The 26,938-nt window shown below is 41.0% G+C and overlaps 1 protein-coding gene and 1 pseudogene across 1 annotated transcript in view; one reads left to right on the plus strand and one right to left on the minus strand.

Annotated features, from left to right (window-relative positions):
- The first annotated feature begins 7,220 nt into the window (after positions 1 to 7,220).
- LOC132892183 (spermine oxidase-like) lies at positions 7,221 to 10,622 on the plus strand (annotated as a pseudogene).
- Positions 10,623 to 15,333: 4,711 nt separating this feature from the next.
- The window catches only part of vil1 (villin 1), a 38,707-nt gene continuing 27,102 nt past the window's right edge, over positions 15,334 to 26,938 (minus strand). The window contains exons 13-21 of the mRNA XM_060930264.1: positions 25,466 to 25,603; positions 25,183 to 25,341; positions 22,584 to 22,763; positions 21,929 to 22,074; positions 21,701 to 21,845; positions 21,043 to 21,231; positions 20,851 to 20,919; positions 20,601 to 20,744; positions 15,334 to 15,927 (exon numbers count right to left, since the gene is read on the minus strand). Of these exons, the coding sequence (XP_060786247.1) occupies positions 15,814 to 15,927; positions 20,601 to 20,744; positions 20,851 to 20,919; positions 21,043 to 21,231; positions 21,701 to 21,845; positions 21,929 to 22,074; positions 22,584 to 22,763; positions 25,183 to 25,341; positions 25,466 to 25,603 (1,284 nt within the window). The 3' untranslated portion in view covers positions 15,334 to 15,813. The remainder of the gene's footprint in view (positions 15,928 to 20,600; positions 20,745 to 20,850; positions 20,920 to 21,042; positions 21,232 to 21,700; positions 21,846 to 21,928; positions 22,075 to 22,583; positions 22,764 to 25,182; positions 25,342 to 25,465; positions 25,604 to 26,938) is intronic.

Raw genomic sequence — 26,938 nt, forward strand, 5'->3', positions numbered from 1 at the left:
TTTATTTTACATCATATGCCACGGTTACTGACAATTGGCAATAGATACTTTCTACCTGAATCCCTATTTCAGACAGTTTTAATAAATGTTTGAGATAATGAATGGCTGTGGAAAAAAAAATTTAAATACCTTTAAGATGACTCCAAGATGGCAGTGCGCACAGACACAGTGGTTCCGTGCTCCCCAAATAGGTGCTTTTTTTTTTGTTTATAGTGTTCTTTTTACTGACTTTTGTTGCCTCACAAATGAGTATGAACTTTCACTACAACTGTCAGGAGCTACTACAGATTAGCACGAACTGCAAAAACTATTTCAACTCAAAGGCCATTCCGCAGGAGATCCTGAGAACACCGGAACCAGCATTAACCCCTGCCCTCGGAAGGAGACAATGCAGACGGCGCAGGGAGAGGAAACAGAAGAGGGGCAAGCGAGTGGGCACACTAGCTAGATTAAGAGCTGCTCCTTACAAAACCCCTCTCCCAAGTGCTTTTCTTGCAAATGCCAGATCACTCGCCAATAAAATGGACAAGTTCCAACTGGACATCGCTACGAAGAGGAGGTTAAAAGACTGCTGCCTTCTGATCTTTTTGGAGACGTGGCTGAACCCCAGCATACCGGACAGTGCAGGTGAGCTAGCAGGCCGCACACTCCACTGTGCCGACAGAACGTCTGACTCTGGTAAGAAAAAAGGAGGACTCAGTGTTTATATTAACAATGCTTGGTGCACAAACACAACCACAATTGATAAGTTGTGCTCTCCGGACTTGGAATATTTAATGCTAAAATGCTGACCATTTTACTTGCCCAGGGAATATACAGTAGTAATCATCATGGTAGTATACATACCACCACAGGCTAATGTTAAACTAGTGCTGGAGCAGTTATATGACATTATCAGCAAACAACAGAATATACATGCGGACAGAGTTTTTATCATCGCCAGAAATTTTAACCAAGTACACCTCAAGAATGTACTTCCTAGATTTTACCAACATGTGAAGTGCAAAACCAGAGGGAAAAACACCTTGGATCATGTTTACACAAACATAAAAGATGCCTATTAGGTGATACCCTGTTTCCACCTAAGACAATCAGACTACCTCTTGTTTCTTGTCCCTGCACACATAGTCCTTGTTAACAGTGTGAAACCAACTAGCAGGATGGTTAAAGTCTGGTCAGAGGCTACCACCTCCCAGCTCCAAGACTGCTTTGAGTACAGACTGGAATATATTCTCCCATCAGACAGACTTAGACACATATGATAGCACAGCTGAAGCATATATTAACTTCTGTGTGGACAATGTGACTGTTAACAAAAGGATCAAAGTGTTTCCAAATGAAAAACCATGGATGAACAGTGAGGTAAAACAGCTGCTCAGGGTAAGGGACACAGCCTTCAAATCAGGAGATCCTTCAGCTTACAGTACCACCAGGGCAAATTTGAAGAGAGGCATCAGGTCAGCAAAACACAAATACAAACAACGGATTGAAGAGGACTTTGGCAATAACTCCAACACATGGCAGATGTGGCAAGGCATCCGATCAATCACGGATTACAAAAAAAAATGACATACAGCACATGCCATTCAAGAACAATAATAACCTAGCAGAGGAGCTCAACGCTTTCTTTGCTTGGTTTGACGAAGACAACCACCAGCCTCCTGACAGCGTCAATCTGACAGGAGACTCACAGCCCCTTGTCCTACACACACAGCAAGTACAACAGACACTCTGCAGCATTAACACAAGGAAAGCAGCAGGTCCTGATGGCATACAAGGACATGTGCTTCGGGCCTGCGCTGACCAACTAGCAGAGGTACTCACACACATATTCAACCTCTCTCTCTCCTTATGCATAGTCCCCACATGCATGAAATCAGCAACCATTGTTCCCATCCCCAAAAAACACACAATAACTTGCCTCAATGATTATCGTCCAGTCGCTTTTACCCCTGTCATTGCTAAGTGCTTTGAGTGACTGATAATCACCCACATCAAAGACTCTATCCCAGCTGATCTCGACCAATACCAGTTTGCCTACCGGGCAAACAGATTGACTGAGGACGCCATCTGTGTGGCTCTTCATGCAGCCCTTTCATGCCTGGAGAAGCCCAACACCTACGTTAGGATGCTGTTTGTTGACTACAGCTCAGCGTTCAACACCATCGTGCCGAGCCAGCTGATTAACAAACTGTTTGCACTAGGACTAACTCCACACATATGCAAATGGTTACTGGAATTTCTGACTAATCGCCCCCAGTCTGTCAGGCTTGGCAGACATACATCTTCCATCCTCACCCTGAGTACTGGCATGCCACAAGGCTGTGTGCTGAGCCCCCTCCTCTATGCACTTTTCACCTACCGGTACGACTGTCAACCCACCCACAAATCAAACATTATTGTTAAGTTTGTGGATGATATGACAGTCATTGGGCTTATATCTAATAATGATGAAGCTGCATACAGAAAGGAGGCTCAGAACCTGGCAGCATGGTGTGACACTAACAACCTGGTCCTGAATACCAAGAAGACCAAAGAAATCATTGTGGACTTCAGGACCTCCAAAAAGACAGCACACAGCCCAGTAACCATCAGAGTAGAGGCTGTGGAGAGAGAGTCTCCAGCTTCAAGTTTCTGGGAGTGACCATCATGGAGGACCTTTCCTGGACTGATAACACCTCAGTAGTAGTAGGCAAAGCACAACTAGGACTCTACTTTTGGAAGAGATTAAGGAGCGTCAACCTCCCCCAGAAGCTGCTGGTCAGTTTCTATAGGTGCACCATAGAAAGCATATTAACAAACTGTATGACTGCCTGGTACAGCAGCTGCACCAAAGCTACCAGAAAAGCCAGACAGCATGTTGTGAAAATGGCACAGGACATCACTGGCACTGAGTTGCCATCTCTGGATCTGCTACACAACACACACTGTGTCAGAAGGGCCAAAAATATTATAAAATATGTCACTCACCCCGCACATCACTTGTTTAAGCTCCTCCCATCAGGCAGGTGCTTCAGATCTATATGCACACGTAACAACAGACTTAAAAACAGTTTCCTTCCAACTGCAATAAACTTATTGAACTCTGATATCTCCAGAGTCTGAGATATGACATGTGCAATACATTGTTTTCTATTCAATCCACAACCTGTACATATTGCTTGATTTCCATATCATTTCTGTTAAGTGTATTTATGTTCATTTTGTATATATTATATTTAGGTAATTACTTATCACCTTTCTTAGCTCTCAGGGTTTTTTTTCTCTTAATATTTTGCACCTTAACTTTTTGCACCTTTGGGACCAGCACAAAAGAAATTTCATTGTGCCTTAACAATGACAATAAAGTACTTGAACTTAATCGTCATATAGCAACTAATTATCCTTAATATTATTAGCAGGGGGCGGCACGGTGGTGTAGTGGTTAGCGCTGTCGCCTCACAGCAAGAAGGTCCAGGTTCGAGCCCCGTGGCCGTTGAGGGCCTTTCTGTGTGGAGTTTGCGTGTTCTCCCCGTGTCCACGTGAGTTTCCTCTGGGTGCTCTGGTTTCCCCCACAGTCCAAAGACATGCAGCTTAGGCTAACTGGTGACTCTAAATTGACCGTAGGTGTGAATGGTTGTCTGTGTCTATGTGTCAGCCCTGTGATGACCTGGCGACTGGTCCAGGGTGTACCCCGCCTTTCGCCCGTTGTCGGCTGGGATAGGCTCCAGCTTGGCTGCGACCCTGTAGAACAGAATAAAGCGGCTAGAGATAATGAGATGAGATGAGAGATGAGATGAGATTAACAGGGTTTGCTACAGCAGGGCATTTTTTTATGTTTCTTTCAGGAAATGCTCTTGAGAAAATGTCACATTTATTTATGCCACGCTTCCTGTTTACATTGCAGGACCTATTAGTTGATCTAGGTAGTGCTGGTCCAAATTTCAACTTTTCTGTCACAGTTTATTTTTATGGGTATATTAACATCATTGTTGTTACATGTGTTCCAGCTCTTATCTACACTACGAGAGACGCATCAGATTTGTTTAGTAACCTCACTTTCTGTTTGTGCTATGGAGAAAACCCCATTTCCAGAAAAGTTGGGGTAATTTCCAATTTGCAATAAAAGCAAACATCTGTGATTTGTTAATTCACACAAACCTTTATATAACTGACAAAAGTGCAAAGAAAATATTTTTAATAGTTTTACTGACCAACTTAATTGTATTTTGTAAATACAACCCCGATTCCAAAAAAGTTGGGACAAAATACAAATTGTAAATAAAAATGGAATGCAATGATGTGGAAGTTTCAAAATTCCATTATTCAGAATAGAACATAGATGACATATCAAATGTTTAAACTGAGAAAATGTATCATTTAAAGAGAAAAATTAGGTGATTTTAAATTTCATGACAACAACACATCTCAAAAAAGTTGGGACAAGGCCATGTTTACCACTGTGAGACATCCCCTTTTCTCTTTACAACAGTCTGTAAACATCTGGGGACTGAGGAGACAAGTTGCTCAAGTTTAGGGATAGGAATGTTAACCCATTCTTGTCTAATGTAGGATTCTAGTTGCTCAACTGTCTTAGGTCTTTTTTGTCGTATCTTCCGTTTTATGATGCGCCAAATGTTTTCTATGGGTGAAAGATCTGGACTGCAGGCTGGCCAGTTCAGTACCCGGACCCTTCTTCTACACAGCCATGATGCTGTAATTGATGCAGTATGTGGTTTGGCATTGTTATGTTGGAAAGTGCAAGGTCTTTCCTGAAAGAGACGTCGTCTGGATGGGAGCATATGTTGCTCTAGAACCTGGATATACCTTTCAGCATTGATGGTGTCTTTCCAGATGTGTAAGCTGCCCATGCCACACACACTAATGCAACCCCATACCATCAGAGATGCAGGCTTCTGAACTGAGCGCTGATCACAACTTGGGTCATCCTTCTCCTCTTTAGTCCGAATGACACGGCGTCCCTGATTTCCATAAAGAACTTCAAATTTTGATTCGTCTGACCACAGAACAGTTTTCCACTTTGCCACAGTCCATTTTAAATGAGCCTTGGCCCAGAGAAGACGCCTGCACTTCTGGATCACATTTAGATACGGCTTCTTCTTTGAACTATAGAGTTTTAGCTGGCAACGGCGGATGGCACGGTGAATTGTGTTCACAGATAATGTTCTCTGGAAATATTCCTGAGCTCATTTTGTGATTTCCAATCCAGAAGCATGCCTGTATGTGATGCAGTGCCGTCTAAGGGCCTGAAGATCACGGGCACCCAGTATGGTTTTCTGGCCTTGACCCTTATGCATAGAGATTCTTCCAGATTCTCTGAATCTTTTGATGATATTATGCACTGGAGATGATGATATGTTCAAACTCTTTGCAATTTTACACTGTCGAACTCCTTTCTGATATTGCTCCACTATTTGTCGGCACAGAATTAGGGGGATTGGTGATCCGCTTCCCATCTTTACTTCTGAGAGCCGCTGCCACTCCAAGATGCTCTTTTTATACCCAGTCATGTTAATGACCTATTGCCAATTGACCTAATGAGTTGCAATTTGGTCCTCCAGCTGTTCCTTTTTTGTACCTTTAACTTTTCCAGCCTCTTATTGCCCCTGTCCCAACTTTTTTGAGATGTGTTGCTGTCATGAAATTTCAAATGAGCCAATATTTGGCATGAAATTTCAAAATGTCTCACTTTCGACATTTGATATGTTGTCTATGTTCTATTGTGAATACAATATCAGTTTTCGAGATTTGTAAATTATTGCATTCCATTTTTATTTACAATTTGTACTTTGTCCCAACTTTTTTGAAATTGGGGTTGTACCAAAGACGCAGTCTTTGCAAGCAAGGTCATGGCTCACCCCTTGGTGCCAAAATTCATGAGACAATTGATCGTCAATTCAAAAAGAACATTTCTCAATGCATGATTGCAGAGAATTTAGGGCTTTAAAAATTTACAGTACATAATATTCTGGAAAGATTTAGGGACTTTGGAGACATCTCAGTGCATAAAGGGCAAGGTCAGAAACCACTGGATCAAATACAGCACAGTTTGTAGCACTCCCTATATGAAGAAAACAGATTCACCATTAGTTTCTGGGATTAATAGGCATTACAAAATTAGCAAGAGCAGGGTTAAAAGAATCTGGTCAAGATTCTGGTCCTCCAGAACTGCAAACTGCAGGCACACGTGTTAACTGAAAAGCATTTCAGGTGACTACCTCATGAAGCTGGTTGAGAGAATGCCAATAGTGTGCAAAGCTCTCATCAAAGTAAATGGTAGCAACTTTGAAGACTCTAAAATACAAAATAAAAATAAATTTTTTTTGCTTTGTTTACACTTTTTTTGCTTACTACAGAATTACATATGTGTTATTTCATAGGTTTGATACCTTTAGCATCATTCTACAATGTAGAAAATAATACAAATAAAGAAAAACTGTTGAATTAGAAGGTATGTCCAAACTTTTGACTGGTATTATATCTGCAAAAAAGTAAAGGAAATCTCATCTCCTCTAGCCGCTTTATCCTTCTACAGGGTCGCAGGCAAGCTGGAGCCTATCCCAGCTGACTATGGGCGAAAGGCGGGGTACACCCTGGACAAGTCGCCAGGTCATCACAGGGCTGACACATAGACACAGACAACCATTCACACTCACATTCACACCTACAGTCAATTTAGAGTCACCAGTTAACCTAACCTGCATGTCTTTGGACTGTGGGGGAAACCGGAGCACCCGGAGGAAACCCACGCGGACACGGGGAGAACATGCAAACTCCACACAGAAAGGCCCTCGCCGGGCACGGGGCTTGAACCCGGACCTTCTTGCTGTGAGGCAACAGCGCTAACCACTACACCACCGTGCCGCCAGTAAAGGAAATGTTTTGTCATATTGAACTAGCTGAGTCACGTTGACCGAAGGTGTGGTGACAGTATCCCGTGACCTTGCTGCAGTATAATATGTTGCAAAGGTGAATTTCTCCCCTTATCAAACAGGTATTAACTCAGTGTAAAAGTACAAAGTCAGTTAACATGCTGCAGAGATCAGAACACATCTACTGTGAATGAAATAACTGGATGTGTGTAGTATTTTTAGTATGTAATTGTTTCATAGATTAACGCCCCCACACACTGCATAAAATCATAACAAACCTTCATTGTTCATTAGTTTGATTATTGCTTTCAAAGCAAGAGTGAATTCTCTATCATGTCCAGAGGCAACATGATTGTGGTAGTTGGTGCAGGATTTGCAGGTTTGGCTGCAGCAGCCTCTTTGATCCAGGCTGGATTTCAGCATGTCAAGATCCTCGAAGCTAAAGACCAAGTAGGAGGAAGAGTTTGCACTACTAAACCATTTAAAGAGAACATTATTGAGCTTAGTACTAACTGGATCCATGAACAGAATGGAAAATGCCTCTACTAATTAGCAGAAACAAAACAACAACAACAACAACAAAAAACCAGAATCTGGAGCTGGAGAAGCTTTGATAGACAGTTCTGAGAATTCTCTAGACTATGTTTTTAAGGAGGGTGGAAAAGACTTGCCAGATGGACTTGCTGATGGTGTCGGCTCTTTATTTGAAAACCTAATCTCCAAGGTTTTTAAGACATTGTTGGAATGCAGGGACAGAGTCCTTACTTTGGGAGATTACCTGGCTGTGTCCTTTGCTTAATCTGCTTTAGCATCTTCAGAAGATGGATCAAGAATTTTTGAATGGTGCAAAAGAAATGAATGTACAGACAAGGCTGCATCATCTTTATACGAAGTGTCTGCATCTCAGGCTAGTGATTATATTGCATTAGATGGGGAATTCCATACAGTGGTGTTTGAAAGTTTGTGAACCCTTTAGAATTTTCTATATTTCTGCATAAATATGACCTAAAACATCATCAGATTTTCACACAAGTCCTAAAAGTAAATAAAGAGAACCCAGTTAAACAAAAGAGAGAAAAATATTGTACTTGGTCATTTATTTATTGAGGAAAATGATCCAATATTACATTTCTGTAAGTGGCAAAAGTATGTGAACTTCTAGGATTAGCAATTAATTTGAAGGTGAAATTAGAGTCAGGTGTTTTCAATCAATGGGATGACAATCAGGTGTGAGTGGGCACCCTGTTTTATTTAAAGACCAGGGATCTATCAAAGTCTGATCTTCACAACACATGTTTGTGGAAGTGTATCATGGCACGAACAAAGGAGATTTCTGAGGACCTCAGAAAAAAGCATTGTTGATGCTCATCAGGCTGGAAAAGGTTAAAAAACCATCTCTAAAGAGTTTGGACTCCACCAATCCACAGTCAGACAGACTGTGTACAAATAGAGGAAATTCAAGACCATTGTTACCCTACCAGAGGAGTGGTTGACCAACAAAGATCACTCCAAGAGCAAGGCGTGTAATAGTCAGTGAAGTCACAAAGGACCCCAGGGTAACTTCTAAGCAACTGAAGGCCTCTCTCCCATTGGCTAATGTTAATGTTCATGAGTCCACCATCAGGAGAACACTGAACAGCAATGGTGTGCATGGCAGGGTTGCAAGGAGGAAGCCACTGCTCTCCAAAAAGAACATTGCTACTCGTCTGCAGTTTGCTAAAGATCATGTGGACAAGCCAGAAGGCTATTGGAAAAATGTTTTGTGGATGGATGAGACCAAAATAGAACTTTTTGGTTTAAATGAGAAGTGTCATGCTTGGAGAAAGGAAAACACTGCATTCCAGCATAAGAACCTTATCCCATCTGTGAAACATGGTGGTGGTAGTCTCAGGGTTTGGGCCTGTTTTGCTGCATCTGGGCCAGGACGGCTTGCCATCATTGATGGAACAATGAATTCTGAATTATACCAGCGAATTCTAAAGGAAAATGTCAGGACATCTGTCCATGAACTGAATCTCAAGAGAAGGTGGGTCATGCAGCAAGACAACAATCCTAAGCACACAAGTTGTTCTACCAAAGAATGTTTAAAGAAGAATAAAGTTAATGTTTTGGAATGGCCAAGTCAAAGTCCTGACCTTCATCCAATCAAAATATTGTGGAAGGACCTGAAGCCAGCAGTTCATGTGAAGAAATCATCCCAGAGAAATCATCCCACCAACATCCCAGAGTTGAAGCTGTTCTGTACAGAGGAATGGGCTAAAATTCCTCCAAGCTGGTGTGCAGGACTGATCAACAGTTACCAGAAACATTTAGTTGCAGTTATTGCTGCACAAGGGGGTCACACCAGATACTGAAAGCAAAGGTTCACATACTTTTGCCACTCACAGATATGTAATATTGGATCATTTTCCTCAATAAATAAATGACCAAGTATAATATTTTTGTCTCATTTTTTTAACTGGGTTCTCTTTATCTACTTTTAGGATTTGTGTGAAAATCTGATGATGTTTTAGGTCATATTTATGCAGAAATATAGAAAATTCTAAAGGGTTCACAAACTTTCAAGCTCCACTGTAATTCTCTGGGTCCTGGGGGTTGTCAAGCAATTTTAGATCTTCTTCTGAAAGGTCTACCTTTAGAAACTACTCTGAGAAATACAGCACTGAAAAGCATCCAATGGGACTTGGAAGCAAACTCTCAAAGCAATGAGGGCAAAGAACAGAACCATGCTGTTCAAGTAATCTGTGAAAATGATCAGGGGTGGGTTTCCCATAAGCCTCTTAACGCTAAGAGCATCTTAACTAGGAGAGAGAGTTCATTGTGCTGCTCGCACTACCATTTAATGATGATCTTTGTGTTATGATGCTTTTGGGAAACTCGGCACAGATCATCAAAGCTGGCCATGTGCTTGTGACTTTATCTCTGGGGGTTTTAAAACAACACGCAAGAACCATGTTTGAAAAAGAAAGAAAGCACAACTTTATTCATCACACACTTGTGAAATTTCCTCTCTGCATTTAACCCATCTGAAGCAGTGAACATACACATGCCCAGAATAGTGGGCAGCCATGCTAACAGCACCCAGGGAACAGTTGGGAGCCTTTGGATTGTGGGGGAAACCAGAGCACCCGGAGGAAACCCACACAGACAGAACATGCAAACTCCACACAGAAAGGCCCTTGCTGGCTACTGGGTTTGAACCCAGAACCTTCTTGCTGTGAGGCAACCGTGCTAACCACTTACACCACCATGCCACCCAACTGCCTTTCCAAAATCAAAGCTGAATGCAATTGAGAGACTCAGATTTGGTATGGTGGATAAGATTTTCCTGTGTTTCAGTGAATGAGTTTGGTCAGAAGGCTATACAGGAATTCAGCTTGTGTGGGACAAAGGACCTGAAGATAAGGCAGTTTATAGCAGTCAAGATGAAGAAGATGCCTGGAAAGACACATGGTTTAAAAAGATCTGTGGTTTTGATACTGTGGCCCATCACTCTACAGTGCTCTGTGGCTGGATCACGGGCAGAGAGGCTCTTCATATGGAAACACTGCAGGACAGTGAGTTTGGAGATATCTGTATAAGGTAGCCTACAGTATCATGCTGTCCCATAAATACTTGACTAATTTTGTTATTTGTGTAAATATTTGAAAAAAGATATCTGAAAACTATACTTTTTCTTTGAAAGATTACTCAGCTCTTTCATTTAGCTGGCCTGTTCCAGATGCTTCCCAAGTTCTGATCACTAAGTGAGGTCATGACTCTAATGTCTATGGCTCTTATACATACCTTTATTCCCAAGGGGGTGAATAGTGTGAGAAAACGAGAAGAACTAGCAGAACTGCTTCCTCCTCAGACAAAAGCCTCAGACAGTCTAACTTACTATTAGTACTTTTAGTACTATTGCCATTAATACATTTTATTTAACACACAATTGTTTTAAATCCATAATTCCACGTACTGCTTTTTTAAATTTCATATCTTAGAGGTTTGAAGTTGAAAAATATTTTGAAAAGAAGTCACACAAAGACAGGTTGCAGATTTTGTGCAGAGGTTTTAAAGACAACGTATAGTCTGAGGTCATAAATACACAATATGGCCAAAAGTATGTGGACACCCAATTATCACATCCATATGTGACCATTCCAAAATCATGTTGGTCCCCACTTTACTGTTATAACAACCTCCACTCTTTTGGGAAAGCTTCTTACCTTAAAAAGGTTCCTTGAAAAAACTTCTGTGGCATTAGTACAGTTCTGAGTAGAAAGCATTACAAAGGGGTTCTACTTGGAAACTAAAAAGGATTTTCTTTTCCCAAGAAACTACTACTGTAGTACTGTATGGTTCATCATAAAATATTTCAGGTTTTTCCAAGAAGGACAAACTGAAGAACCTTTTTTCATAGTGTATGCTTCTGTTGACTTTTCTACCAATCATAGTCCAACACATCTTCACACCAAAAGCAGTGTTTCGGTATATCTGAACAGTAATTCTTGTTGTGCACATGATTGTACACATTATGTTTTTTATTGTATCTATTAAGGTTAATGTTATAGTCAAGTCAGTGGTCAGTGGAATGTTCTCATTATCTAAGAACAGTATTAACACTTCTACTGGTAAAGAGCAAATAACTTAAAACATTCACACAAAATATATGAGAAGAGGCTTTACATTAATTTATTGTGTGTTTGAAGCCTCTGCAGGTGCTGTTTGCAGATGAAGCCACTCATGTGAACTTTTAAACCACCACCCATGGAGCCTATCTGTCAGGGGATAGCACAGAGACTCATTAACCACGACTCTCATTAAACCATTAAGGCATCTGTCTATAGAGAACATGATGTGTATATTGCTTTGAGCTTTTTTTTAAATGTTAAACCATGAAAGCCTAAAGTTTTATTACAGTAATAATTGGAAGAAAAATTTGTTGCTGCAGTGTACAGTTTGTGCACAGTGAAATCCACAGTGTTGGATTAACACATATAGTGTTTATTCATGTCCAGTTGGACCCAAACTCTTGCAGTTGTCAAAGGACTAGCCCTCCACTGTAACCCTAGCTATGTAATAGGCGAGAGGCCGAGGGCTACTGAAATGGAGAACAGCGCCACCTGAAGTGTTTTCTGGCATGGGAAGAACTTTTGAATTGGACACAAACGAACTCTGAAAGAGTTGATTCAACACTTTAGGTATTAATTCAACACTGGGGATTTTACTGCGTACAAACTATACACTGCTATAAAAAATATACTATACTGTTCTATACTATACTATCCTATACACTGCTGTGTTGTACATTTTGCTGTGCAACAAATGAAATACAAATAAAGGAAATTAAGTCTTCTAGATGTAATGAAAATGCAGATTTTCCATTGTTGGTGCTTATTTTCAAAGGTGCAGTGAAAATATATCAGAAAAGTCTTGGCCAATAACAGGAAGCTTTCAAAAGGAGGTATTGTGTTTTTGCTGACAGTTATAAGAAAACAAAAATTATATTTCACCAGATGGTGCTATTGTACAGTTCACTCTTACTTGTGATAGCACTGGGTGAAAGTGAAGTTTCTAGTTAGTTAATAGCAAGGTTCATCGTATACAAGGCTAGGGTGACCAGACGTCCCGGTTTTACCGGGACAGTCCCGATTCGGGGTTGTGTGTCCCGAGTCCTGACAAAAGTCTGTCGGGACACAGATATGTCCCGGTTTTCGCCACTCGCGACGTTTGCGACTGAGCAGCGTGGGAATCATTAGCGGAGAAATGTCTGCATTTACTATTTTGATGAATTGACAGGAATCGCAGACTTTCCTGGTTACTGCCCCCTGGCCCTGTGGCATGGGTGTTTATTTAGCCACATTATTCCAGACAACAGAACGTGTTGCCATGCAACAATATTAACTGGCACGAATGTTCTTTGTCTAGCCGCCAGCAGCAGTAATGCCGCAGCAATTATGCCGAAAAGAAAACGTACCTTTTCCAAAGATTTACAGGGCACCTACCCCTTCCTCTGAGAGGTGCAGAACAATGCTCACGAAGCCTACTGCACACACTGTAAGTGTTTTGTTCTTGTACTGAGTTGGGTAGCCTATGTTGCAAATGCTGTGCGCTCCTGTGGGGGCTTTCCTTGGGCTGTCGCCCCTCTCCTCCTTTATTGCTGAAGCCGCGAGAGGCCCTTCATATAATCTTTTTTTTATTCACCTTGTTATCCCGAGATAACGACATAATTAATTCAGGATCTCGAGAAAACAACACAACTAATTCGAGATCTTGAGAAAACAAAACCGTTATTCCGAGATCTTGAGAAAACAAAACCGTTATTCTGAGATCTCAAGAAAACAAAACTGTTATTCCGAGATCTCGAGATAACAAAGCAATTATTTCATGATCTCAGCTGGATCACTGTATCTCTGTCGGTAGAGACGAAGCCGGGCCAGTCTTCTGCGGAGGTGCCGCGGACTAATTTTGAAATTATCCCTTATTAAAAGACTTAATGCAATCTCTACCAGTGTCAACCCCTGATCAAAATATTGCCTTATTAGGTGATCGATTATTCCAGACATTCTAATCACCAAAGTTGCGTCTATACAGAATGAGAAATAGCCCCAAAGTCAGCATATCACAAGTCTCTTGGCGCACCTGAATGAACCATTTCTCAGCTGTTTACTCGAGATCATGGAATAACGGTTTTGTTTTCTCGAGATCTCGAATTAGTTGTGTTGTTTTCTCGAGATCCTGAATTAATTATGTTGTTATCTCGGGGTAACAAGGTGAATAAAAAAAAGGATTATATCCTCTCTCGGCTTCCGTAGTATATATTCTCAAATCACTTGTCTCTTTTTTGTTTCTGTTTAACATACCATTCTGACAGTTTGGCCATATTGCTGTGTTGAACAGCTTGTTGCACCTTCCATTAAAGTGTTCACTTTTGCACACATCTTCTTGCTTTATTCATTCAGTTGTGGGGAATGGTTAGTAAGGTTGATCCTGACCTAGGCTACGTTGAGGTCACATATCTACTTTTTAAGTTCATGCTATAGTGCATACAATTTTAGAGATATAGCCTACATGTGCATATGCATTCTTCTTGGTGTTCTCACAAACAGGTGAAATAAATCAGTTTAAATTTGGCCTATGGACATAGCCTGGCCTATTCTCAGCCATTACAAAATCTGTTGTCTGACCATAATTTAACTGATCTGTATACCACTATGCTACTAGATAACAAAATGCCTGTTTGTTTTATTTCATGTGAGATGTTGATAAATGTGAGCTTCAACAAAATGATAAGAGCACCTCTCTGAGTGTCACGTTTACGTAAAAAAAAGGTGTGCGTGCACGAGCATGGTCACGTGCAAAAGTGTCCCGGTTTCAGACTAGGGAAATCTGGTCACCCTATACAAGACCCTAAAATCACAGAACTATTTTCATTGAAAACATAAAATAAACAAGGTCTCTGCCAATAAAGTGGGAAATCAAACAAAACAATAATCCATTTAGCTGAACACTTAATTACAGACAAGGAGGTTTGGACCTGAATGTCAGGGTGAAAGATTTTCAAAAACTAGGCTGAGGACTTATGGGGAAAAAAAAAAGATTACAACCATAACCTGTACAACTGCAGTCAGTACATAGAAGGGTGTAGAAGGCTGTGGTTTTGGTTTCACAATGACCATTACTGGATTTTGTGGGTTACAGCAATGTGCAGTTCACTTAGTTCTCTTTTCTAACAGTTAATGTCATGAAATAGTAGCCGATTTATTGGTGAGTATTCTCAAGTACTTTACAGAAAGCAAATTACAAGGAGTACAGTGCTATAACATTACTGTTCTCAGTCATTATATGGGGTACTTTTTTTTTTTTTAACCAAGCTTTTCGCTAATCTTCTTTTAGGCTGTCCTGCTTTTGACATCAGGCATATTTTCCTAACTGATACTCAAAGGTTTAATATTTGTTTTTTTTGTTTGTTTGTTTTTGTTTTTGCATTCTATGACAAGGACATGGTACTCCTGTTTATGATTATGACTTTAGCCAGGAAGTAGTTTTACTATCTATGAACTCTGCATATGTTTGCATGTGTTATTTAATTTACATTAAAGTATAATAAAACTAGGTACACTGCTCTAAAAAGAATAAAGCATGTAAAGGGCCTGTGTGTTTTTTTTCTTCATTTCAGCCAATTTTTTAACTAATAGAGTTAGTCTTAAATCTAGACATTTAAAGACTGCCTTATGTTACTAGCAAATAAAATAATACAGACTGTTGGGATTATATAGTAATGCACTACATGCATACACCTTCAGTTGTGTGTTCAGATTAATGTATATGATGATGTGAAACTGTGGAAGGAAGGAATGAACTCAGGAAATAGTACAAATGCATGCATTTGTTAAAAATCAAGCACAATAAGGAATGATTATTGACACGAGAATGTTTTGTGCTATTAGAATATTAGTATAATAATTTTATTGGCAGTAGTATTGGGAACATACTGATATCCTTTAGTGTATATTAAACATTTTTGTCATAATAATCATGACAATGATATTCCATAGGTCCATGCCCTTGAAATCTGTAAGACTCTGAAGGGAAACTGCAGATTCATCCTGTATTTCAGCAAAAATTTGTGAATGTATGAAAGACAGTACTGTGAAAAAGCTGCCTATCAACTAAATATTTTTTTTTCTTAAATAGTCCATTCAATTACTAGGCATTACTCGCGCATGTTATTCAACAATCTCCATAAAACTCAAACTAATCATTTCTTAGTTTCAAATTTGCAAAAAAAAGTAATTCTGCTTAAGTTACATAATTTCCTATATGATGCTTAAAATAAAATGTATGTAAACAAACAGATTTATGATTTCACAATAGGGGCAGTCATCTACATTGTCATGTAATGTCATTGCCCTGGTAATTAGATATTCATACTGATGTAGGATTCCTGTTGTCACACTTAAAACAGCCCCTTCTCTTTCTTCAGATTCTTCTGTTTCCACAAGGGCATGCTGTAGAAATCCATCCGTGAAACACCCAAGACTAAATCGAAGTCATTTTCGGAGAGATATTCCTGAGGACAGAGACAAGTGAGAGATTATCTCATTGTCAGAAGGACAGTTAAATGATTTTATTCCACATTGCGGTTGAATTCTTGAATCTGATGGGTTGGGTGTTGATTCATTTACTATAACAGCAGTTCTCTCTTTGTAGAGCCATTTGCAGCGCACATGACAGTTTGCGCTCATTCTAATACGTTATTTTTTCTGTCATAAAAACTAATTCACGAGGACTTGTATGGTGGACACTTTGTGTAATCTAAGGATAATATAAAAATGATTAGTGTTATTTAACAATAAAAAACATATAATCATTGATATGGTGAAGTTTTGGGGCGGCACGGTGGTGTAGTGGTTAGCGCTGTCGCCTCACAGCAAGAAGGTCCGGGTTCAAGCCCCATGGCCGGCGAGGGCCTTTCTGTGTGGAGTTTGCATGTTCTCCCCGTGTCCGCGTGAGTTTCCTCCGGGTGCTCCGGTTTCCCCCACAGTCCAAAGACATGCAGGTTAGGTTAACTGGTGACTCTAAATTGACCGTAGGTGTGAATGTGAGTGTGAATGGTTGTCTGTGTCTATGTGTCAGCCCTGTGATGACCTGGCAACTTGTCCAGGGTATACCCCGCCTTTCACCCGTAGTCAGCTGGGATAGGCTCCAGCTTGCCTGCGACCCTGTAGAACAGGATAAAGCAGCTAGAGATAATGAGATGAGATGGTGAAGTTTTCTTAAGTATACTGTACATTTATTTAACATTTATGGAATTAGTTTCCAGTGTCAACCATTCACACTCACATTCACACCTACAGTCAATTTAGAGTCACCAGTTAACCTAACCTGCATGTCTTTGGACTGTGGGGGAAACTGGAGCACCCGGAGGAAACCCACGCGGACACGGGGAGAACATGCAAACTCCGCACAGAAAGGCCCTCGTCGGCCATGGGGCTCAAACCCGGACCTTCTTGCTGTGAGGCGACAGTGCTAACCACTATACCACCATGCCGCCCTGATAGGTTTTCTGCCACTGAGATAAACTTCAAGACAGAGGACAATGCATTGTCTGGTTTACTAGTAACATGAAAAGCTCTCAGGCAGCATGGTGGTGCAGTGGTTAACACTGTTGCCTCACAACAAGCAAGCTCTGAATTCTGACCTTGTGGCTGACTGGGACCTTTCTGTGTGGAGTTTGCATGTTCTCCCTGTGTCTGGTGCTCTGATTTCCTCACACAGTCCAAAGACTAGGTCAACTGGCTATTCTAAATTGCCCATAGGTGTGCATGTGAATGCTTGTTTGTTTTTGTGTTAGCTGTCTGATATATTGGCGACCTTCCCAGGGTGTACCCCACCTCTTGCCCAGGGTTAGCTGGGATTGGCTCCAGTTTCTCTAAACAATACAAAAGCACAGGGTCATCACTGTTATATTTTTTTGTTTGAAAATTCACCACACATTATTGGGGACAGAGGGGGCAACCACCCTCTTCTTCCACAGTCATGCCTTTGTAATGTGTGCAGAATGTGGTTTTGCATTCACAATTATTTAATTGTTGAAATATCTCTGGAAAAGATGCCATCTTGAAGGCAGCATATGTTGCTCCAAAATTTCAATGTACTTTTCTGCATTAATGCTGCCATCACAGAAATGTAAGTTATCTTTCTCTAGGCCCAACCCCATACCATGACTGACTCTAGCTTTTCGACTTTTTGCTGGTAACAGTCTGGATGGCCCTTTTAGTTTTTGGTCTGGAGCACATGACATCCATTTATTACAAATAAGACCTGGAATACTGATTTGTCGGACCACAGTCCATGTTTCCACTGTGTGATGGTCCATCCCAGATGCCTCTGAGCCCAAAGTAGTCAGTGGAGCTTCTGGATACAGTTAATATAAGGCTTCCTTTTTGCATAGTAAAGTTTCAACTAGCATTTGTGGATGTAACTATATATTGTAGTGCTTGACAAAAGTTTGCCAAAGTAATTCCAAGCCCATGCGGTTATATCAGCTATAGATGAATGACGGTTCTGGATGCAGTTCTGTCTGAGGGATTGGAGATTATACATGTTCAGTTTAGGCTTGCGCCCTTTACACAACAAAATTCCTCTAGAGTCCTTGAACCATTTAATTATATTATGCAACATTGAGGGTGAAATATCCAAATCCCTTCATATCTTTCTTTGATGAACATTTGTTTTTAAACACTTAAATAATTTTCTCACTCATTGTTGACAAACTGGAGATCCTCAGCACATCTTTGCTACTCAAAGTAAATTTAGAAATAACTGCTTCCTTTTTTTTTACTTGCATTGTCCACACCATACCAACTTTTTCTTATTTGGGGTTGCGATTTTAAGATAGATAGAAAAACAGAGTCTAGTAAAAGAAAGACTATAGCTGCTATGATGTAAGTCATAACAGGAAATAAATGTATGTGTTGGTCATTAATTAAAGAAAAATTGGAATAAATATTTCTAGTCATGCTATTATAGGAAAACTTTGGGTGGTGTCAGTAATAGTGCCAGCAATCCGAGCTCAGGGCCGCCTCCAAACACAGCCGCCACAGCCTACAACTCCCAAGCAACACAGTCCCCTCCCTCTCCCAAATTCTACTCATAGCTACAGCTGTTCCTCATTACCTGTGTTACTTAAGGACCTCAGTCACAAATACCCAGTGCGAAGTATCGCTCAGTGTACAACCTCAATTCCAAAAAAGTTGGGATAAAGTACAAATTGTAAATAAAAATGGAATGCAATGCTGTGGAAGTTTTAAAATTCCATATTTTATTCAGAATAGAACATAGATGACATGTCAAATGTTTAAACTGAGAAAATGTATCATTTAAAGAGAAAAATTAGGTGATTTCAAATTTCATGACAACAACACATCTCAAAAAAGTTGGGACAAGGCCATGTTTACCACTGTGAAACATCCTGTTTTCTCTTTACAACAGTCTGTAAACGTCTGGGGACTGAGGAGACAAGTTGCTCAAGTTTAGGGATAGGAATGTTAACCCATTCTTGTCTAATGTAGGATTCTAGTTGCTCAACTGTCTTAGGTCTTTTTTGTCGTATCTTCCATTTTATGATGCACCAAATATTTTCTATGAGTGAAAGATCTGGACTGCAGGCTGGCCAGTTCAGTACCCAGACCCTTCTTCTATGCAGCCATGATGCTGTAATTGATGCAGTATGTGGTTTGGCATTGTCATGTTGGAAAATGCAAGGTCTTCCCTGAAAGAGACGTCATCTGGATGGGAGCATATGTTGCTCTAGAACCTGGATATACCTTTCAGCATTGATGGTGTCTTTCCAGATGTGTAAGCTGCCCATGCCGCACACACTAATGTAACCCCATACCATCAGAGATGCAGGCTTCTGAACTGAGCGCTGATAACAACTTGGGTCGTCCTTCTCCTCTTTAGTCCGAATGACACGGCGTCCCTGATTTCCATAAAGAACTTCAAATTTTGATTCGTCTGACCACAGAACAGTTTTCCACTTTGCCACAATCCATTTTAAATGAGCCTTGACCCAGAGAAGAAGTCTGCACTTCTGGATCATGTTTAGATACGGCTTCTTCTTTGAACTATAGAGTTTTAGCTGGCAACGGCAGATGGCACGGTGAATTGTGTTCACAGATAATGTTCTCTGGAAATATTCCTGAGCCCATTTTGTGATTTCCAATACAGAAGCATGCCTGTATGTGATGCAGTGCCGTATAAGGGCCTGAAGATCACGGGCACCCAGTATGGTTTTCCGGCCTTGACCCTTATGCACAGAGATTCTTCCAGATTCTCTGAATCTTTTGATGATATTATGCACTGTAGATGATGATATGCTCAAACTCTTTGCAATTTTACACTGTCGAACTCCTTTCTGATATTGCTCCACTATTTGTCGGTGCAGAAGTAGGGGGATTGGTGATCCCCTTCCCATCTTTACTTCTGAGAGCTGCTGCCACTCCAAGATGCTCTTTTTATATCCAGTCATGCTAATGACCTATTGCCAATTGACCTAATGAGTTGCAATTTGATCCTCCAGCTGTTCCTTTTTTGTACCTTTAACTTTTCCAGCCTCTTATTGCCCCTGTCCCAACTTTTTTGAGATGTGTTGCTGTCATGAAATTTCAAATGAGCCAATATTTGGCATGAAATTTCAAAATGTCTCACTTTTGACATTTGATATGTTATGTTCTATTGTGAATACAATATCAGTTTTTGAGATTTGTAAATTATTGCATTCATTCCGTTTTTATTTACAATTTGTACTTTGTCCCAATTCTTTTGGAATCGGGGTTGTATCTTTACCTGATCATACCAAGTCGTTTGTTCCTAGTTGTTGACTCTCCATGACTTTGATCCTGTTTTCTGTTAATCCCTGACTCTGAACTTTTGCCTGATCTCTGACACACTGTTTGTACATCATCTGACCCCTTTCTCTATACTGACCCCATTATTAGTCTCATGATTCAGATTTGGCTGCCAGTTTGCGATGCACCCACTCTCCCCTGTGACTGCATCTATAAGTGCCTGCACCCTGACAGGTGGTAACAAATTAGGCCACATCACAACACTCCATCATTTATTATTTCCCTATAGCAGCATGCCCTAATGTGTTTTATTACTTAGATAAAGGGTATGTCTGATCTGAGAATGAAGAACACAAACAGTAGGCTTTTGTTTAGCTATTCATGCAAATACCTCTCTTCTGGAAGGGTCGACACCTTCAGGCAAGTCCTCTACTGAGCAGTTCACCAGCTTTTCTGCTGGATATTTTGGCAGTGTACTGGGGGACAGGGGGACCTTTCCAGAATCCTTTGGGTTGACGTGAGAGTTGGTCAGGTCCTAAATTTACAACATACAGTTTAGTGTCTGATGGTCACCAGAGCCAGCTATTATTCAAAACCTTCATTGGACAAGTTTAATAAAGAAAAATTACATCACAACCCACCACTGTAATCTTAATGATGTCTGTTGCGTCTCCAAGCTCAGACTTCAGTTCCTCATAGGACTTTCCACCCTGAGAAAGCAGAGCACCTTTCAGTTTGAGATGATTACTGCTGTTGGATTTCATCTCATACATCATGTATGATAAAATTAATAGTGATCTTAGTGACTGTTAAACTTATTCAGATGTGCATACACTCCACATGTGAGGGTCCCAGGCATGGAACCAGCCAGTGAAGGTAGGCGGCTCAAACCCCTGCTTGACCACTAGGATTGGTGTGTCTAGGTCACGTCCAGCAGGATGGGTTTTCAGGTACTCTTGTGCTGTAACCACAGCATCCTTCTTCTCTTTGTCATTGGATCCTTTACCAATCCAAAGGAATATCTGATCAATGGAGAAGTGCTTTCAGTTACAAACTGATGATGTAAGTTTTATCACAACCCTATTATATTTAAGCTATATTTTGGTTGCTAAATTCACACGTGAAAAATGTCTGTTAATTTTTTTTACTAAAACCAACCAAATTTATTTTCTTCTTTTTTTCCAAGCTGTGTCAAAGGTAACAGACCAAATACTTGTTTTCATAAAATGGCTGTTGTTATGTTCATGATCTTTAATCTGCCACTATCAATACATAGCATGAGCTTAAATTCTATTATGTTGCTGAATAGGCTGCAACTTATGTTGTTAACTACCGTAGTTGTTTTTTCATTTGCTGTAAAACCCTATTTGCATAACATTCTGTGTGAATAAGGCTTCATCTGCTAAGAACTATAAATCAGAAAATTGTTAAAAGTTTTTTTTTATGGGGTGGTAGGGTTGTGGGGGTGGGGTGAGAAGTGAGACCATTTACCTGGTCCCAGATGTCAAGCAGCATGATGTCATCCTCATCCAAGTCAGTCTGGTTAAAGTTTGTAATCTCAGTTGCAATGAATGTACCAGTCTGATTGGAGCACTCAAAGAGGCGGGGAGTGATCTGAATGGTTTCATCCTGCAACCTAGTCATGAGAACAGAAAGCAGAGCTTAAATTAAATTGCAGTTTTAGCAATGCTGACATTTAACTATTTTATTTAATTTCACCTCTTGTCATTGGCATACTGGGACTTTCCGCCAAGATTCAACCAGAAGTCAGCAGGTTCCTGACCCTCTGCTACGACATGCTTCTCTCTCTTGGAAATGATGTCAGCCAGAGATTTACCCATCTCTCTTTCATCCCCGCTACAGCCCTACAGGAAAAGAGCATCATGTGATTACACTTAGAGTTTAATATTCAGTCATCTTCAATAACTGTTTTTGGGTCATGCTGAATCAAAAACCTATCCTGGGAATATTGGGTGCAAGACAGGATACACCCTTGGTGGGATGGCAGTTCATCACAACTACTGCACAAACACTCTCATGCACTCATTTAGGGTCAATTTGGCATTGGAGCTAAGGATCAAATACTGAAGCTGTGAGGCACCAACTGTAAATTCTTGACCATACGGACACTACAGTTCATATTAGAAAGCTCTTATTGCCAGTGAGTGATTAGGAATCAACATATAGCATCTTAAGGTGACATTCAACTTGGACAAAACCACTTACGAGAGTTATATCACATAAATGGAATTTGTTTCTTTTTTAATTAATGTTTTAATTTAAATGTTCCTTGGTGTTAAAAGTAATTACTATCCCAACCTTGTTGCTGATCTCATTAAGTTGGAATTGAGACAAAATTGGCATTGACACTGACCTTTCCGTACCACAGGTAGCAGCAGTTGGATGTGCTGAGTAGAAACACGTCATTGGAGTTGAGTGAGGAAGAGCGAGCAGTCACCTCAACTGCATGTATATTGAACTCATTTGAGCCATGAACATGGAACAGTCTTGGTCCTGATGGACCATAAGAAGAGTCATTTCTCGAACTGCCTTCCTATAAATTATTAGAGAGTAGGAGGCAATTATGACTACATTTTTAAGTAAGTCAGATACGTGTTACCCAGATGGAGATAAAATATATAAAATATACACACAAATGTATGAAATCTCAAAACTGAAACTGGATTGGAGAACACTAACTACAAACCTCATTACCAGAGAAGTTGGGATATTTTCCAAAATGCAATAAAAACAAAAATCAGTGATTTAATTTGTGTGAACCTTTATTCAACTGACAAAAGTAAAAAGAAAAGATTTTCAATAGTTTTACTGACCAACTTAATTGTATTTTCTCTATATAAGCAAAGTTATAATTTGATGCCTGCAACACACTCAAAAAAAAAAGAGGGTGGGACAGAAGCATTATTACCATTGTGTTACATCACCTTTCCTTTTAACAACACTTTAATTGTATGGGATCTGAGGATACTAATTGTTGCAGTTTTGCAATTGGAATTTTTGTTCATTCTTGCTTGATACAAGACTTCAGCTGTTCAACATTCTGTGGTCACCGTTGTCGGATCCTCCTCTTCATGATGTGCCATACATTCTTAATAGGAGACAGATCTGGACTGGCAGCAGGCCAGTCAAGCACATGCACTCTGTGTCTACAAGGTCACACTGTTGTAGCCCATGCAGAATGAGGCCTGGCATTGTCCTGCTGAAATAAACATGGATTTCCTGGGAAGAGATGTCGCCTTGATGGCAATGTACAGTATGTCTCTCTAAAACCCCAATGTATGCCTCCACATCAATGATACCTTCACACACATGCAACTCACCTATGCCATTGGCACTGATGCACCCCCACACCATCACAGATGTTGGCTTTTGCACCTTTGTCTGATAACAATCAGGATGGTTGTGTTCATCTTTGGCATGGAGAACTCAGTGTCTGGTTTTCCCAAAAACAAGCTGAAATGTGGACTCATCTGACCACAACAAACATTTCCACTGTCTTTTGGTCCATCTGAGATGAGTTTGGGCCCAGAGAAAGCAGCAGCATTTCTGTACAGAATTGATGAATGGCTTCCTCCTTGCATAGTACAGTTTCAGGTTGCATTTCTGGATGCAGCAGCAGACTCTGTTAAGTGACAATGGTTTTCCAAAGTACTCCCGATCCCATGTAGCTATATGTGTCACATTAACATGAGAGTTTCTCAGGCAGTGGCACCTAAGGGCTCAAAGATCAGGCAAACTCAACAGTGGTTTCTGACCTTGCCCTTTACGCACTGAGATGTTTCTGAATTCCCTGAATCTGTTCATGATATTATGTCCTGTAGATTTTGAAAGATCTAAATTCTCTGTAATCTTGTGTTGAGAAATGTCCTTTTGAATTGACTAACAATTCGCTCAAGTTTTGGTACAAAAGAGTGAGCCACTACCCATTCTTGCTTGCAAAGACTGAGCCTTTGGTGCATGCTCCTTTTATACCCAATCATGATACCCTCACCTGTTACCAGTTAACATGTTTATTGTGGGATCTTCCAAAACGGTGTTACTTGAAAATCCTATAAACTTTTCAGTCTTATTTTGCCTCTGTCCCAACTTTTTTGTGTGTGTTGCATTTCGGTTATATTTACAAAATACAATTCAGTTGGTCAGTAAAACTATTGAAAATTTTTTTCTTTGTACTTTTGTCTGTTAAATGCATGTTCGTGTGAATTAACAAATCATAGATTTTTGTTTTTATTGCATTTTGGAAAATATCCCAACTATTCTGAAAATGAGGTTTGTAGAAGGTTATGACAGTTTTAATATTTTGCCACATCAAATAAAACAGTGTTAATACTGATTTGTCTTCTGCATTGCCAGTGTACTTTTTTTTGCCAAGAATACCTTAGCGATAATTTGTTGATGATTATACAACAGTTAATACTGAATATCAGCACTTCACAATAACAGCCGAGTCACAACTGTGCTGATATTTAGTACAACAGCACTCTTGCTTGTGCGATATTGCTTAAATGTAACTGTTAAAATTGATAAAATATTTTAAAGTGTTTTTGTGCAAATGCAGAGAAAAGTAGTGTAGCTGCTGAGTTGAGTAACTAATACAGTTATGCGCAAAGCTTTGTATAGGAAAAAATGAAGGAGGCAGCACAATTCTTCTGTTGATTTTCCTTCATATTTTGGATTTCCTCATCCACATTTGCATTTGAAATTGTACTTCTTGTTCACAAATTGGAAAATAGAGTGGATTTTCCATTTCTCCCTTGAGATCTTGAGGAATGCAAACAATTATACTCACCTGTATTATATGCAAGCATTTGTGTTGTTTAATCAGTATTGTGTGGAGAAACCACAGACAAATGTAACTGTTTATTCTGCCATCCTCTCAATGGTGTGCTGAGGAAAAATGAGTCATTTGGGTATTGAAAGCCTTCAAAAGGCTAGTTATTCCACATGCCCACCTCATAAATCACCATTCTGCCCTTGAAAATGGCCATAAGGTGCGTGGGCTCCTTCCCCATAGGCACTCGAACTTGCACTGGTTCTCCATTATACTTCTGGTCCAGAATGACTGCTTGATATGCAGATGCTGTCAGTTCTGCTGTGCTTGCATGACGACCCTGAAACAATACATAAAAGTTACAGTATGTAAACAGCTTGCACAAATATGACTGACCAGTGATTCTGAAAAGTAATATAATGAACATTGCAGTATGACAGTTATGGGATAACAAATGCACATACTTGCCACATGTAAAGAATATAGCACACTTTGTTGTTGACTTCATATTTGTAGAGGATGAGGTAGCAGTCACCACCATAGAAATGTCCCTGCCACTTTCTCTCCACAGAGACTAGCTCATTGTCCTCTATTCTCCAAATCTGAAAGAAAAAAATGGCGTCTACTTGAGTGTGATGACACTTACTGTGATACATTCAGGAGATCAGCTAGAGGTTATGAATGCAAGCTAACTGAACAAAAGAAAAAGCTGCATCAAAACTCTTTACCATAGCTACTGGAATCCAGGTGGTGGAACAAACTTAATACTCAAGACCTATCTCTTCACTATGCAATTATGCAAGCATTAAATTTATGCAAATATTTCCCCTCGAAAAACACCAAAACCCCTATGGAGAAAAATCCGAGGACCGTGACGTCGCCCGGGATGACGCAGCCGGGGCCCCACCCTGGAGCCAGGCCCGGGGTTGGGGCTCGTATGCGAGCGCTTGGTGGCCGGGCCTTTGCCCATGGGGCCCGGCCGGGCTCAGCCTGAAGAGGTGACGTGGGCCCGACCTCCTGTGGGTTCACCACCCACAGAGGTAGCAGTAGGGGACTGGTGCAATGTGGATTGGGTGGCAGTCGAAGGCAGGGGCCTTGACGACCTGATCCCCGGACACAGCGGCTGGCTGTTGGGACATGGAATGTCACTTCGCTGGGGGGGAAAGAGCCTGAGCTTGTGCGGGAGGTTGAGAGGTACCGGCTAGAGATAGTCGGGCTCACCTCCACGCACAGCTTGGGCTCTGGAACCCAGCTCCTCGAGAGGGGCTGGACTCTCCACTTCTCTGGAGTCGCCCGTGGTGAGCGGCGGCGGGCTGGTGTGGGCTTGCTTATAGCTCCCCAGCTCAGCCGCCATGTGTTGGAGTTTACCCCAGTGAACGAGAGGGTCGCCTCGCTGCGCCTTCGGATTGGGGAGAGGGCTCTTGCTGTTGTTTGTGCCTATGGCCCAAATAGCAGTATAGAGTATCCGGCCTTCTTGGAGTCCCTGGGAGAGGTACTGAGGAGTGCTCAGACTGGGGACTCCATTGTGTTACTGGGGGACTTCAATGCTCACGTGGGAGATGACAGTGACACCTGGAGGGGCGTGGTTGGGAGGAACGGCCTCCCCGATCTGAACCCGAGTGGTGTTTTGTTATTGGACTTCTGTGCTAGTCACGGTTTGTCCATAACGAACACCATGTTCAAGCATAGGGGTGTCCATAAGTGCACGTGGCACCAGGACACCTTAGGTCGGAGGTCAATGATAGACTTTGTAGTCGTTTCATCTGATCTCCGGCCCTATGTCTTGGACACTCGGGTGAAGAGAGGGGCTGAGCTGTCAACTGATCACCACCTGGTGGTGAGTTGGATCCGCTGGTGGAGGAGGAAGCTGGACAGACCTGGCAGGCCCAAACGTATGGTGAGGGTCTGCTGGGAACGTCTGTCCGAGCACTCTGTCG

This window comes from Neoarius graeffei, chromosome 9 (genome assembly GCF_027579695.1).
Source record: "Neoarius graeffei isolate fNeoGra1 chromosome 9, fNeoGra1.pri, whole genome shotgun sequence".
In the NCBI taxonomy this organism is placed as follows: domain Eukaryota; kingdom Metazoa; phylum Chordata; class Actinopteri; order Siluriformes; family Ariidae; genus Neoarius; species Neoarius graeffei.